The sequence below is a fragment of the Castor canadensis genome, chromosome 2 (genome assembly GCF_047511655.1).
Source record: "Castor canadensis chromosome 2, mCasCan1.hap1v2, whole genome shotgun sequence".
NCBI classification, from domain to species: Eukaryota; Metazoa; Chordata; class Mammalia; order Rodentia; family Castoridae; genus Castor; species Castor canadensis.
In genome coordinates, this window is record NC_133387.1 from 31,854,568 (window position 1) to 31,868,059 (window position 13,492).

Consider the following 13,492-nt stretch of genomic DNA (forward strand, 5'->3'; position numbering starts at 1 on the left):
AGTAGAAGAGATAGGCTTGGAAAGAAAGGGAAGCAAAATTTAAAAGACAACTGAAAACTTCCTTTCTCAAAATTCTAAAACAAGTGAAAAATTGTGCTGTACTAAAATAAACATTAAAATATTTTAATACAATGTAGAAGGCCAAAAATAAAATAATGATGGTCAAAAACTTGGAGTTGATAGGAGAGGAAAAAGAGCAAAACAATTATATACTTGGTATAAAATCAATATATATACATAGATAAATTACAAACATAAAATATAAAGAAAGTACTTCTTTTTCCTTTTTTTTTCCATGACATTTCAGAAGAATACACCATGTAGAATTTGGGTCTCTAGTAAAAATTTACAGTTTAAAAACAGAACTCTATAAAATGACTACATTGATGAATTTCTCCTTTTGTTTCTCTGGTCCTCTATGCTCTAATATGTCTCTCATAGTTCATGTATTTCTACACAACTCCTTTATTCTTACCCCTTCATATTCTGAGATGTTATAAAATGCTAATTAAATAAGTGGCTGTAATTTTACTTATAGTGTAAATGCTTGGGTCAATGATTATCTCAATCAATGACCCCGATTTTTCATTATTGTTGTCCAGGAAAATGTTGGTAAAAGTAGTTGATGATTTTCCAAATATGCAAAAGTTCAGCATTTGGAGACTTGAGTATTTCAAGCAAGCATACATGCTTTGTGGTTATTTTTGTCTCACCACCATTTTATGGGTTTTTTTTCCCCTAATGTAGTTAGGAAACCTTTACTCACATAAATGCAAATTATCAGAAAGGAACTAAGTGTTAGACTTACTTTTGTTATTTTCCCCATCCACATTTATTCCATTGATTTAGTCTGGTCTCTGTTGCTTAGGCTTCTATTACAATAATGTAGATGAGTGAAAGCATTATTTAAAACTAATACTTCATTGCTATCAGTGATTTCCTTTAACATATTACACCTGAACAATTATAAACTATTTTGCCACAACATTTGTGTGGTAGGAATGTTTAAAATTAGTAAGAACAAGATAGAAGTCCAGGTGCCTGATACATGATGTAACAAATATTTTGGCCAACCCAAATATTTACTAATCTACATTACAGCCATTTGCAAAGCACTCCAACAAAAACACACCTTCCAACATTGTGCTTTTCTTTCAGCATTTACCAGCTACTCACAGTCATACTTGAAACCATTACCTGAAATTGGAAAGATGGGTGTTGGTGGTGTAGATATTACTCGAGGGGATGTGCTATCTTCTAAATAAAAGTGAGCAGTCTGGAAGCACTTTCTGGAAAGAAAGAAAGCACTTTATATTACTTGCTGCATGGATGCTATGATGACTTATAAGGTTCTTAAAAATTGTGAAGGAAATAGCCAGATTAAAATCAAAGTGGGCATATACCGTGTAGAGTGATTGCTGGATTTACATGTATTTTGACAAAACACAAGATAAAGAATTTTATGGTCTCTAAGTTTATCTTATGTTTGTTTGTACCAGATGCAGAATAACAAGCAGATATCAGACATGGTGAAAACAGTATTTAAGGTGTAGCTGGTACTAAATAATTCTTTGCTGATATAAGAAACTTCAGTGTCCTAGGAACTTTCCCACTGTTGCTGTATACCAAAGTGTCTTACTACCCTGAACAGGACCAGAGTTGAAAAGAAAGAATAGTCAAAGTGTTTTCACTCAACACTTAAGTGACCATGGCCTTTGGAGCATATTCAGCTGCTAACAAAAGGCAGCAAGCTATGACTCAGTCAAAATGAAATGCCACAGTGGAAGAATTTTGATGAGAAAGAAGGCAGATCTGTACTGTATGATAATGCAGCAGTGCAGAACTAAAGTCTGGAGTTAATGAGCATGCAATCAAAACCAGGTCTGATTTTATTTCCAACAGATGCTAGTCTTGTTGATGAGCGTTTTTAGAAGGAATATATTTGGAAGCAATAACAACTATGACCTACGATATCACCTGAATCTATTTTCATTCAGATAATAAGAGGAACATCTAGTAAGAGCACAGTACAAGCTATTGAGAAGAGCAAAGAACCGGCTGCTGCTCTAAAGTAATGCAAGTCATCCTTAATTTAAGAAATTTAGATAACTAATATTGTTAATGACACTCTTTGATGTGAGCTATTTAATTTATCTTAAGTATCATCCATGAGTGGTTAAGTTTAAACAGAAATATCTGTTTCAGCGAAAATGTCAATCTCACTTTCCATTTTAAAGCTTTAAACTACAAAGTATTTATCCTACAAGCTTTAACATAACATTTGTTCTTATATAGTGACTCTCTAAATCTTGATATCTTCCTATAAATCAGTTACCTAGATAAAATTATTAAATGGCTCCCCACTGCAATTACAATGACATTCAATTATTTTAGCAAGCACTTTAAGATCTTTCATGACCTACTCCCATCCGCTTCTGCTTCTATAACACCCTTGCCTCATCTCTGTCCAGATGACTCTGTCCTTCCTTTCTTCCTCAAAGCTGCACCCTCTCTGCCCACTGCCTCTCTCTCACCATTTTTGCACTATCTCAAATGCTCCTTCCTCTGAGTCTCTGACCACGCTAGCTAAAGGTGTTAGCTCATCTGTCTAAGTCACTATTCTTTGCCCTTTTGATACTTTGTGGCACTTCTCACTATCTGAAATGCAGAAGCTCTTCTACTTGCAATGAGGTTATATCTTCATAACTCATTGAGAGTTGAAAATATAAGTTGAGAATGTATTTTAATACACACCTAACCAGCCACATACCACAGCTTAGCAACACACTACAATGAAGAGTGTGGTTATTCACCCTTGTGATTGTATGGGTGACTGAGAGTTATGGCCTGCTACCATTGCATCTCAAGAAATCTTGCACTGCATATTGCTAGCCTGAGAAATGATCAAAATTCAAAACTCAAAATCAGTTTCTACTGAATGAATATTACTTTGTACTAGGGCAAAGACAACAAATTGAACTATAAGTTGGGTACTTTCTGTGCCCAATTACTTAGGTATTTATTTATAGGCCCCAAAATGCAAAGTACTTTATCTTAATCATTGCAGCATTAGTCCTCAGTGTTGTAGTACTGTAGGTGCCCCCAAATATTCATTCAACCAATGAACTGTAGAGGTAGTGCAAAATTCTATAGTTCATTTATGACTTTAAGAAAGAAAAAGTCCTAAAATAACAATGTGCATAGCAAAAATTAACCCCCTGTTTAGACAGTATAGTCCTTTGATAATCAAACTTGGGAGGCCAGAGATTGAGAGAAAATAGAATATCTTTGGAAAGCATAGGGTATAGGAGGAAGATGAGTGGACGTAGAGTGAAGTGTCAAAGGGACCCTCAGCCAGCTTTGCATCCTGGAAAGCTGAGAGTGTGGCAGATTGATGAGGAATGGAAGCGATGAGAACCACCAGTCTGATGATAAAGAAACTCTCCTATTGAAAGTCCACATGAGCAGAGCTGAAACCCAACAGCAGCAGAAATTACAGGAAGGGTTTGGCTTGTCTGTGCAGCTGTGGTTAGTATGTTCTGACACATTGATATGGAAACATCCAATGTGGCATGTGATTTTAAGATTACAGAATGAAAATCTAAAATAGCTCTAAAATGTAATTACATTAGCAAGTAAAATATTTTTCTAATGATCTTTACATTGTAAAAATGCCTTAAAGGACATAGTGAAATTCATAGTTGGTACAAGAATGCCTTTAATAGCATCTGTGGCACATAGTTAGGGTCCATTTTCCTATCTTTGGTAACAAGGAAATCACATTTTATGAGTCATATTTATTATTTATTTGGTGGTTCTAGTATTTGAATTCAGGGTCTCATGCTTGCTAGGCAGGCACTCTACTACTTGAACCACACCCCACTTCTTTTTCGTTATTAGTTACTTTTCAGATAGTCTTGGGTTTTTTGCCTCCGATTGCAACTGTCTACCTATGCCTCCCATAGCTGGGACCACAGGTACAGGTCACCATGTAAACTTGTTTGCTGAGATGAGACCTCACTATTTTTCTAAGCTGTTCTTAAATAATCCTGCTATATGCCTCCCAAGTAGCTGGGATTGCATACATGAACCACAATACCTAACCCACAAGTCATCTTTAGATTTTTAGATGTTTTTCCTTGTAGTAACTCACAATTCATTCCTTCCTAAGGACCTCCAAATAGAAACCAAAGTGAAGGCCTTCTTAATCTTTTGTGTTGGCTCTTTCTGTTGGTATCTATCGCCCTGCTTGTTTTACCCATTAGTTCTAGTTCTGTACTTTAAGACTTTTAGATTACAGAATCCAAGAAATCCTCATTTTCCAATATGCCAGGCAAACACTGTCCTTCCTCAGGACAACTGAGAAGCATCTTCTGTGTGAAGCAGTGTCTCATGTCCTAAGCAGCTTCTAGCACTCCAGCTTCTGTTTCTACTGCACTCGCAATCATGTAAAGACTGTTCTGAAAAGTATTCCTAATCAACCTAAAAGGGATCTTGATTCCCCAAACATTATTCTACACTATTTTAAGTATTTTGCTTAGTGGCTGAGATATAGCTCAGTGGTAAAACTCTTGCCTAGCATGTGAAAGTATTTTTCTTATTTGGTGGTTAGGATAATTATTTTGTAATGTACTTGTTTTGTATCTATAACCTTAGTATGGTTTTTGAAAAAGATAATCAAGATATCTCTTGATTTACTCTTAATGCAGTGTCAGGAGCAAAACAAGTGCTCAATTTTTATTGAAGTAGGTGGATTTCTAGCAGCAAATAAATCTAACTAGTCATTTGATGCATCCTAGATTCTCATGCCTACCTGAGCCTCAAATGGAATAACTTGAAATGGCAAAATATTTTGGAGGAAGAGATGGGACACACAGGTAAAAAAGTAAATGGATTGATGTTCAGATAGATAGAGATAGGATGGCCAATGACAGAGGATGAGAAGAATATGAAAACATGGATGAAAGCTTATTGGCATTGAGGCTTAGGATGGTGCTAATGTTCACTGTAGTAACTCAGGAAACACCAACTCCACTCTCTTCAACTATGTGATGAAATCTTTGTTGGTTTTAGAAGACAAGTGGCCCAATTATGTTACCTGGCTTTAATTTCTGAAAATAATCTTATAAATTATACCAAAAGCTTGTAAGTGGAAAAAATTAAAATTATACAAGTTAATTTATGGGTGAAGGTCATCCATACATTACTAAAGTATATTTTACAGTGAAGTCTTACATAGGAAGTGATATTCTACTTAAAAGGTAGTATGGTAGGAGACCTCCTTTCTGGGTTAGTAGCTACTTTCAATGACCCACAGATTTGAATTAAGATCAAGAGAGAACTCATATTGTTTTTCTATCACTTGTTCCAGTGAAATAGACTGTGCCTATGGAAAGTTCTTTTTGATACAGCTTTTGATATAATATGCTTTTTTGATGAGTCTAACTTTGGCATGTTTTATATTCTAACTCTTTAAAAATTTGCCTGTTTTTTCCTTTAAAAGTACTATGTGAAAATCCTCCCTTTTGAAGTCATTTTGTATCTTAGAAGCTTGTGGTTTGGCTCATGTAAATTATACCTTAAAACATCTGGAAAACAATTTCAAGGAATATTATTTAATGTATGACAAGACTCAGTATCTATAGTCCATCTGTTCAGAATAAGCAGTGAATGTCTATGTGCTAAGTGTTGATAACCATGTCTCTTGCTAATTATCACTCAGCCATGATGAAAAAAGTGATGACTATCTCAAACTTGTATACATAGGGCCTATCAATCAATGGTAATCTGATTATTTAATTTACACCTTTTCTTCACAGTATTTAGAATTAAAAGCTGGAAATGTATAATTACTATTCTGTTTCTCAGTATCCTTATACTGATAGGAAACAGAATTCAGCATGCTACATTCATTAGTACGACCCTAAAGAAGGTCTTACTAAACTTAAAGCTGATCCAGGGGTCAACCAAAAGGTGAAGAGGGGAAACTAATTCAAAGGTAGGTAAGGGACATACCTCAGGGTCATATACAAAATTTGAGGCAGAACTGGGAAAGGAATTCAGATTTTATCACCTGTAATTTGTTCTATCTTTCTGCTAGAATTTGCTTCCTCTCAAAGTTTAAAAAAAAAATACTGGGTAATACCTTTAGTTACATAAGTTAGACAAAAAGAGAAAATTTATTATACCACTTTGAGATTACTTGTCTCCTAAAAATACCTTAGAAGAATATTTAAATATTTCTACTAAAAATTTTATGGTTTTCTCCTTCATTTAGGTCTATGGTCCTTTTAGAGTTCATTTTTTTGTGCAATATTAGAAAAACACTCAACTTGTGGATATCCAATTGCCTTTACAAGATTTTGTTGAAAGGACTATTTTCTGTCCATTGGAAGGTACTAGGACCCCTGTCTAAAATTTGCTGACCACAAAATTAAGATCTCATTTCTGATTTCTTGGTTTTATTCCATCAGTCTATTTGTCTACACTTATGCTAGTACCAGATTCTCTTGATTACTGTAGCTTTGTAATGAGCTATAAAATCAGGAAGTATGAGCCCTCTGACTTCATGAAAATCTTAAAAGAAAATTTAGAAGTTAATTTTTATGGCTGTAGGTTAGGCAATACCTTTTTAGATATGATGTCAAGAGCATAAGCAATAATAGGAAAGTATATCAATTGGACTTCATCAAAACTGAAACCTTTTGTACTTTAAAAGATGTAAACAAGACAGTGAGAAGACCACCCACAGAATGGAAAAAATAATTGCAAATCAGATAACAGGTAAAGGACTTTCACCTAGAGTATATTAAAACAAATACAACTCAATAATAAAAAGCACGTTGCTTGATTAAAAATAGAAAAAGATTTGACCACACATTTCTCTAAAGTAGACACATAAATGTGTAATAAACACATGAAAAATACTCAACATGATTAGGCATAAGGGAAATACTAAGTTACATTAAAAACTATAGGATTATGATGCATTGATTTTTTTATCTCATTACAGCTATTATAAAAATAGCTTAAGTACATAAGCTTGGAAAAACCTAGTAAGACATTAATATTCGAACTGTTATTGGTTTGCCATTAGATTTTTAAACTTTTAGACAGACTATAATTTTCCATAATTGTCTAAAATGGTTCCATCTTGGCTGTTGAAATTATATTATTAGCAAATGTGACTACACTAGAATTGGAATAATTCATATAAACCTTGAAAAATGCACTTCTCTGATTTTAGCACATAGTACCTTTAGTGATAATGATCTCAACAGTTAGATTTTATGGTGAATTCACTGAATACAGATGTGAGTAGGATAGCTATGTAACAATACTTATTAAAATTTGAAATGGTTAAGTAAAGAATGATGAATTTTATTCAAGAAGTACGGTCAACAAGTCCAATAGGACATGGGATGAAAAATCAATTGAATGTTTGCTGAACAAACATTTATGGATTGTGTGCTATATTCAAAGCTCTCTGTTAATCATGAAATCTTCCATAAAAAATACAGTAATTATAGGAAACACTGGGGCACATACTGAAGAAACAACAGGCATCACGTTATAGACAAAAGGGACTGCTAACCCATGCAGGTTAACAAGAATATATTCTGTTCTCCACAGTCTGGGATCTACTCTGTTCTGTAAAGGAAGTCATACATGTTAGCATTCTACTTTAGCCAACCAATGCCCAACTGCATATAACTACATCCTCTAAGCCTCATTGACTTGGAGACATCCAGCTCTTTCCCACTTCCCATCCTCCTGCCTGCCATACTCCTGCCTGGAATGCCCTTCTCCTGTATCCCTACTTTCTGAATCTTACCCAGCTCCAGTTCTGCATTTTATTTCACACTTACCCTGCCTCTTTTGACCTCTAAAGATCTCTTGTTCTCTGACCACTCAGCATTAGATTTTTAGCTGCTATGCATTAACTTTTGTGCAATATTTTATAAATTTTCATGGAAAATTCTTTCTCCCCAATCAGCATGAATTTCTTGAAAGCAGTGACTTCCACTCATTCATTCTTTTGTTCATTTTTGATATCTCCAGACAGTAGTTAACACAGTGCTAGATACATGAGCAAGAGCAATAGATATTTTGGAACCAACTAAGAAGACATCCTTTAGGATAACAAAGAGTGGTGATGTGAACTGATATAATGATGCTTTTAAACAAAAAGGAATTGATTATAGGTCTTCTGCACAAAATTCTGTTTCGTAGAAAGCTATGCCCTTTCTTGGTTTACAGATATGAATCTGTATATCATCAAAGGTCCTTGTTTTTCAGTGGTTTTACTAACTTCCGTTGTGTCCCTAGTAAATTTACTAATTAGCTGTGTGTGTTCTACTTGCTACAGGATGGAAAGTATAGGATGAATGCAATTATCCTCATTCTTTAAAGGTTTTAATGGATTAATTGATGACAGTGAAGCTGTATTTCATCTCACAGCAAATTATAAAGAGTTTTAAAAGTTCATAATCTTAATATAGTCATTAATTTTATTCCCTACTTATATTTATATTTTAATTGCTTGATACTTATTTTGGTGCACAGGTTATCATGTTTTATCACTATGCATAGGTGACACTTCTGTATAAAAACTCAGTTATTAAAAAATTTTTAACATATCAAAAATGGTGTTTTCTTAAATACTATCTTTTGAGATTATAGTAGCTCATTAGAAACTCAGATTTATTTTAAATGCTATGATACTGCTCTAATGTAATTAGATGAATATGAAGTACCGCTGCCAAAATGCCTGATTAACTAAAGTCAGAGTTCCTCCATTTTACCTTCAGTTCTTTGATTTAAGTATGGAAAACAATCAACTCATTTATTATTGTGTCTTTGGATTCACTTCACTTTGTTCATAGCTGGATAAATAATGGTAGCTCGCATGTGGAAGTAATTTTGAATATGCTTTAAAGAGCTTTTAGATGAAATATGGGAAAAATCTCAGTTTCATGAATTAAATTTTCTAAAACAAACATTCAGCTTACCTCCAGTAGATGAGAATACCCACAAGAACCACTAGACAGATAAAAGTCAGGGCTGATACGATCACGAGGGGTATAACTGCCTTCTTCTCAGATTCCAACCCCTCAGCTAGACCAATACGAGACTCATGGCTACTATTACTGGCCTCTGTAGTCAGAGAAAATTGAGAGAGTTGATATTTAACAGGAAGGAAAAGTCACAACACTTTAATTGATTAATTGCAACCTTTGTTGTTACTTACCTTTCAAGTTTTGACTCTGTGATATAAAGAATGTCTAAGATCATCAGTCAATTTAAGTAAAATAAAGCTTAAAAAGACAGGTTATTAGAGCTAAAAAATTACAATAACCCCAAAGAAATGGCACAGGTAGGATGGCCATGTAAAGAAGTGCAGATAATACTGCCTGGAAAAGCTTGCTCAAAAGCAAATGGAAGTACTAAAATGAGAAAAACACTCAGTTAAATGATCAGAAAAAACAGTGCAACTTACTGAATCACCATATATAATCTTGTTTTTTCTAAAATTAATTTTAGTGCAATCATTTTAAATTCTGCAATAAGATAAATAATGAGAAGAATTTAATAAGTTCATGAAGAAAAAGATCCTAGGATAACTGTTTATAACTAGGATAACCTTTCAAGAGATTTTAATTTTAATATAGGTTGATTTTAAATGTCTTTCTTATTGTTTTTTTCCCTACCAAGACCAAAAATACTATTCATTGCATGTGAATTGAAGGAATACATATCTAAGAAATTCTTTTCAAATATCCAAGTACAAATAGTGAAAAAATCTGAATACACTCCATGCATCAATTTTAAAGCATGGCAGATGAATATTTTTGTGACCAGTCAGCACATTATTGTACTATTGTTCTGAAAAATCACTCAGATATTTTTCTGAGTTGTTAAAACAAGTTCCAGAATTGTGAGTGTTGATGGCCAGTAATAGCCTTTCCCCTCTGCTTTGAGGGGTGCTCAGTAGGAGGTCAAGATGAAGGTACATGAGAACTGTTCTAACATGCCATGCTGACATCACTGTAAGGTAAGAGCCCTTATCATGTCTACCTGTGCAAGTTCTGAGAGACATACACTTAAGTTTCCCATCAAAGTCTGCATACTTCCTGCACTTGGCATATTTGATGTCTATATCAAGTGTCTATTAGTGACACAAGACAGAATTTCAAATATTTGTGAATGAGAAAATTGAGACTGACATAAGTGCATGTGTATAGCATTAAAATACATCTAGCTGTAGAGAATTTAAGATTTAACATAAAAGATTCCTTCTGTAACTAGGGATGAGGGCAGAAAAGGCCAAACATTTAACTCACTCACACAGGAAATGTATCAAAAAATATAAATGATACTCATATTTCTCAAGATGTTTGTTCTTATAGTTATTAATGCATATGCTAGAAAAAGGCAGAATTCGAGGATGCAATTAAAAAAATCACAAAACTATATAAAAGGTGAAAAGATTATAAGTCAACTGACACTTGTGCTATAATTAATATTCTTGTGAGAAAAAGCAAAGCCTCAATTTTGTTAGGTCATCTATATGCTCTGACCATTATATATTGTGTGGAGACTCATCTAGACACCTAAATAATTTGATGGTGAAAGCATCTTGTTTTATCTGTGACTGTCTTCACATTTTTCCTATTGCAACAACTGTTACCTAAATGGAAAGTAAGCTTGTGATTAATAAATGACATAATCCACTTAGCAAAGTCCTTGGTACTTAGCAATTACAAATGGTGGTTAATACTGTTGTCTAGACCAGTCATTCTTAAACTGTGATTCCCCAGAACAGTGGCATCAGCACCACCTGTAACTTGCTAGGAATGCAAGTTTTGGTCCCTCCCAAATCACACCAAATATTCAGAATCTGATCCATGTTCAAGTTTGAGAGTCAATGATGTAGATTAATGTCTACAAAGTGAGCTTATGTAATCACACAGGTTTTCAATGAACAAAAAGGTTCATAGCAATATGTATATGGGTTATATTTGCTAAATATACATCTCATTTGTATAAATGTAAATGCACATATATACATGAGATAATCTGCTCATATATGTGATATATGTGGAAGATATACAACACAACGTATGTAATATGCACCAAATACACATCACACTTACATTCATGCACACATGTATGGTCTTCTATTAGATTTTTCTTGTAAGTTCTCTGGGAGATCTAATCTTGAACTCTTTAATTGAGGACTTAAAACCGCAATTCGATGGTACTTATATATTATGAAACTGAACTATTTTATACAAGATGGCATACCACATGAAAGTATGGACAATTGGATGGTTGTTTTGTAAACTATAATAAGGGTAATAGTTGTCTTGATTTTATTTTCAGTTAGTTGAGACTAAACTATGTGCTTTGAGAAGGCTCAAAGTATATATGAGTTATTTAAATGACAATAATCACTAACAGGTTATTAAGAAATAAATAAGATTAATACTTCAAAAATTTTTTTAGAATAAAGCAGTATCATTCTGATATTAAAATTTAAGCATTACATATATTTTGTTATCCTCAATCATTTGAAGCAGTTTCTAAGAGATGGACACAAATATTAAACATTTCCAGCTTAGTTTTATATTTATTCTTTATGCAACCTGGATCAAGTAATCTAGAATCTTCCAGTTTGTGTTTACTCATTTATAAAGTGCAGGTACTAACATTTGCACTATTTTTTATTAATTTGAGGAACATATCTTATAAATTGTTCTACATCTTAGAAATACACATAAACTTTAGGTTGCAGACTAAGGGACATATTCAATAATTCGGTAAGACAGACTACATATGATTTTTACAGATACAGTTTAATTTCCCCCCTAATTTTGTTTGATATTATTTTCTTCATTAATTATGTTATTTCATGATACTGGTTATTGTATTCTTATTGCTTCTCCTCATTAGTGTGGGAATATACCTCTTAAATCAATCTAATCAGTGCCTTAAAGAGAAACTTATTTTAGCCAACAATTCTAAGTTTAGCATTTTGATATATCACTATATATTAATATACATATTATACACCTATATAGTCTTTCTATGATGGCATAATTTATTAAGAACATATCAATACACTACCCAGTAAGAAAGAAAAATGGATGGATTTCTGATATTTCTCTTTAAGATAAATCTAATAACAATTCAAAAAGCAGTACTATAACTGAGGGCAAATAACAATTCATATATATGACAGCACTGATGAGTATAGTGACCTCTGGACTCATTATTCATTCTCACATATCAGAGTTTAAGTGTTTAACCCAAAATGCAATGTTAAATATCAAGTCAGAATACAGAAGAAAACTTCTCTATCAAAATGCATCAACTTTTAATTGCTGTTGCATTGAAGGAAAAATATACAACTAATTCCAAGCATGAAAATAACAAAGAAGAAAAATATCCTAATGAGATTGGTCTATATTCTGAGTCATAACTATTCATTTTTGTGCAATAAGAGTACAAGATATTATATTAGCCTATCTTTTGCCTTGTTAAGATTTAAATATTTTCATTGTTAATTTAAAAATACCTTATTATGTAATAAAAGCAAATTATAAAATTCTTATCATTGACTCAATGCAACTGTCTAGTATTTCATATGCTTAATAGAATTGAACTTTCCTTTTCTTTCCATTGGTATTTAAAGCATGAGTCTGTATTATATATGCTGTAAGTAATCTGCTCTAACAAACATCTGGCCAACAAACCACTTTGCATAAGATACATTAACAAATGAAATTCATTTCTACAGAATATTTTCTAGTGTTTTACATCTTGTCATACAATACCTATACATACTATGCATATTAATGACTATTATTTAACTTAGAAAGGCGTATAACAAACAGCAAGCGCAAAATAAAAGGTGTTTTATTGGTTCACACTGCCCCCTTTAGGCAACATTAAGAGACTCAAAGAAAGGTAATTTTTAATTTAAAACCTTTGTTTTAAAACTACCCATTAGCTCTCAAAACTTAGCAATATAACTTTCTTTAAGCTGTGTAAGTTGATGTGGATGTGTGAAATGTCTAATTCCTTTCCTTGGGTGCACTAGAAAGAGGGACTTATATCAGATCCTATAATCCCATAGAGTTAGTTTGCAACTTTTTAGAACACAAGTATGAAAATTAAAATTTCACAGTACACTCTGATCTTATTTTAAAAGATAGTAAAAATGTATTGTGCCCACATAATTTCTCATTATGTATCCTATAGAATAAAAACTATTGACCACACATAAAAAAGTGCTTTATGTGTTTTGAAGAGAATTAAATTAAGGCTCAAAGCATGTTGAACATTTATTCAAAACAATGAATAAAATCATAAGCTGTAAATTGATTTGTTGAGTATTTTGATTAAGAAAAAATGATATCTGCTCTTTCACCAAATGTCTATCTTTTAGTGATTCTTCTATTTTACTTTTATAGCAAGAAAATCACCG

The 13,492-nt window shown here is 32.9% G+C and overlaps 1 protein-coding gene across 5 annotated transcripts in view; it reads right to left on the minus strand.

The window, feature by feature from the left end:
• Positions 1 to 13,492, minus strand: part of Ptprz1 (protein tyrosine phosphatase receptor type Z1) — a 172,336-nt gene that overhangs the window by 35,122 nt on the left and 123,722 nt on the right. For all 5 annotated transcript variants that reach the window (XM_074064369.1, XM_074064361.1, XM_074064354.1 and 2 more), the window contains 2 exons: positions 9,012 to 9,156; positions 1,198 to 1,289 (listed from right to left, as the gene is read on the minus strand). In XM_074064369.1, coding sequence (XP_073920470.1) covers positions 1,198 to 1,289; positions 9,012 to 9,156 — 237 coding nt within the window. The remainder of the gene's footprint in view (positions 1 to 1,197; positions 1,290 to 9,011; positions 9,157 to 13,492) is intronic.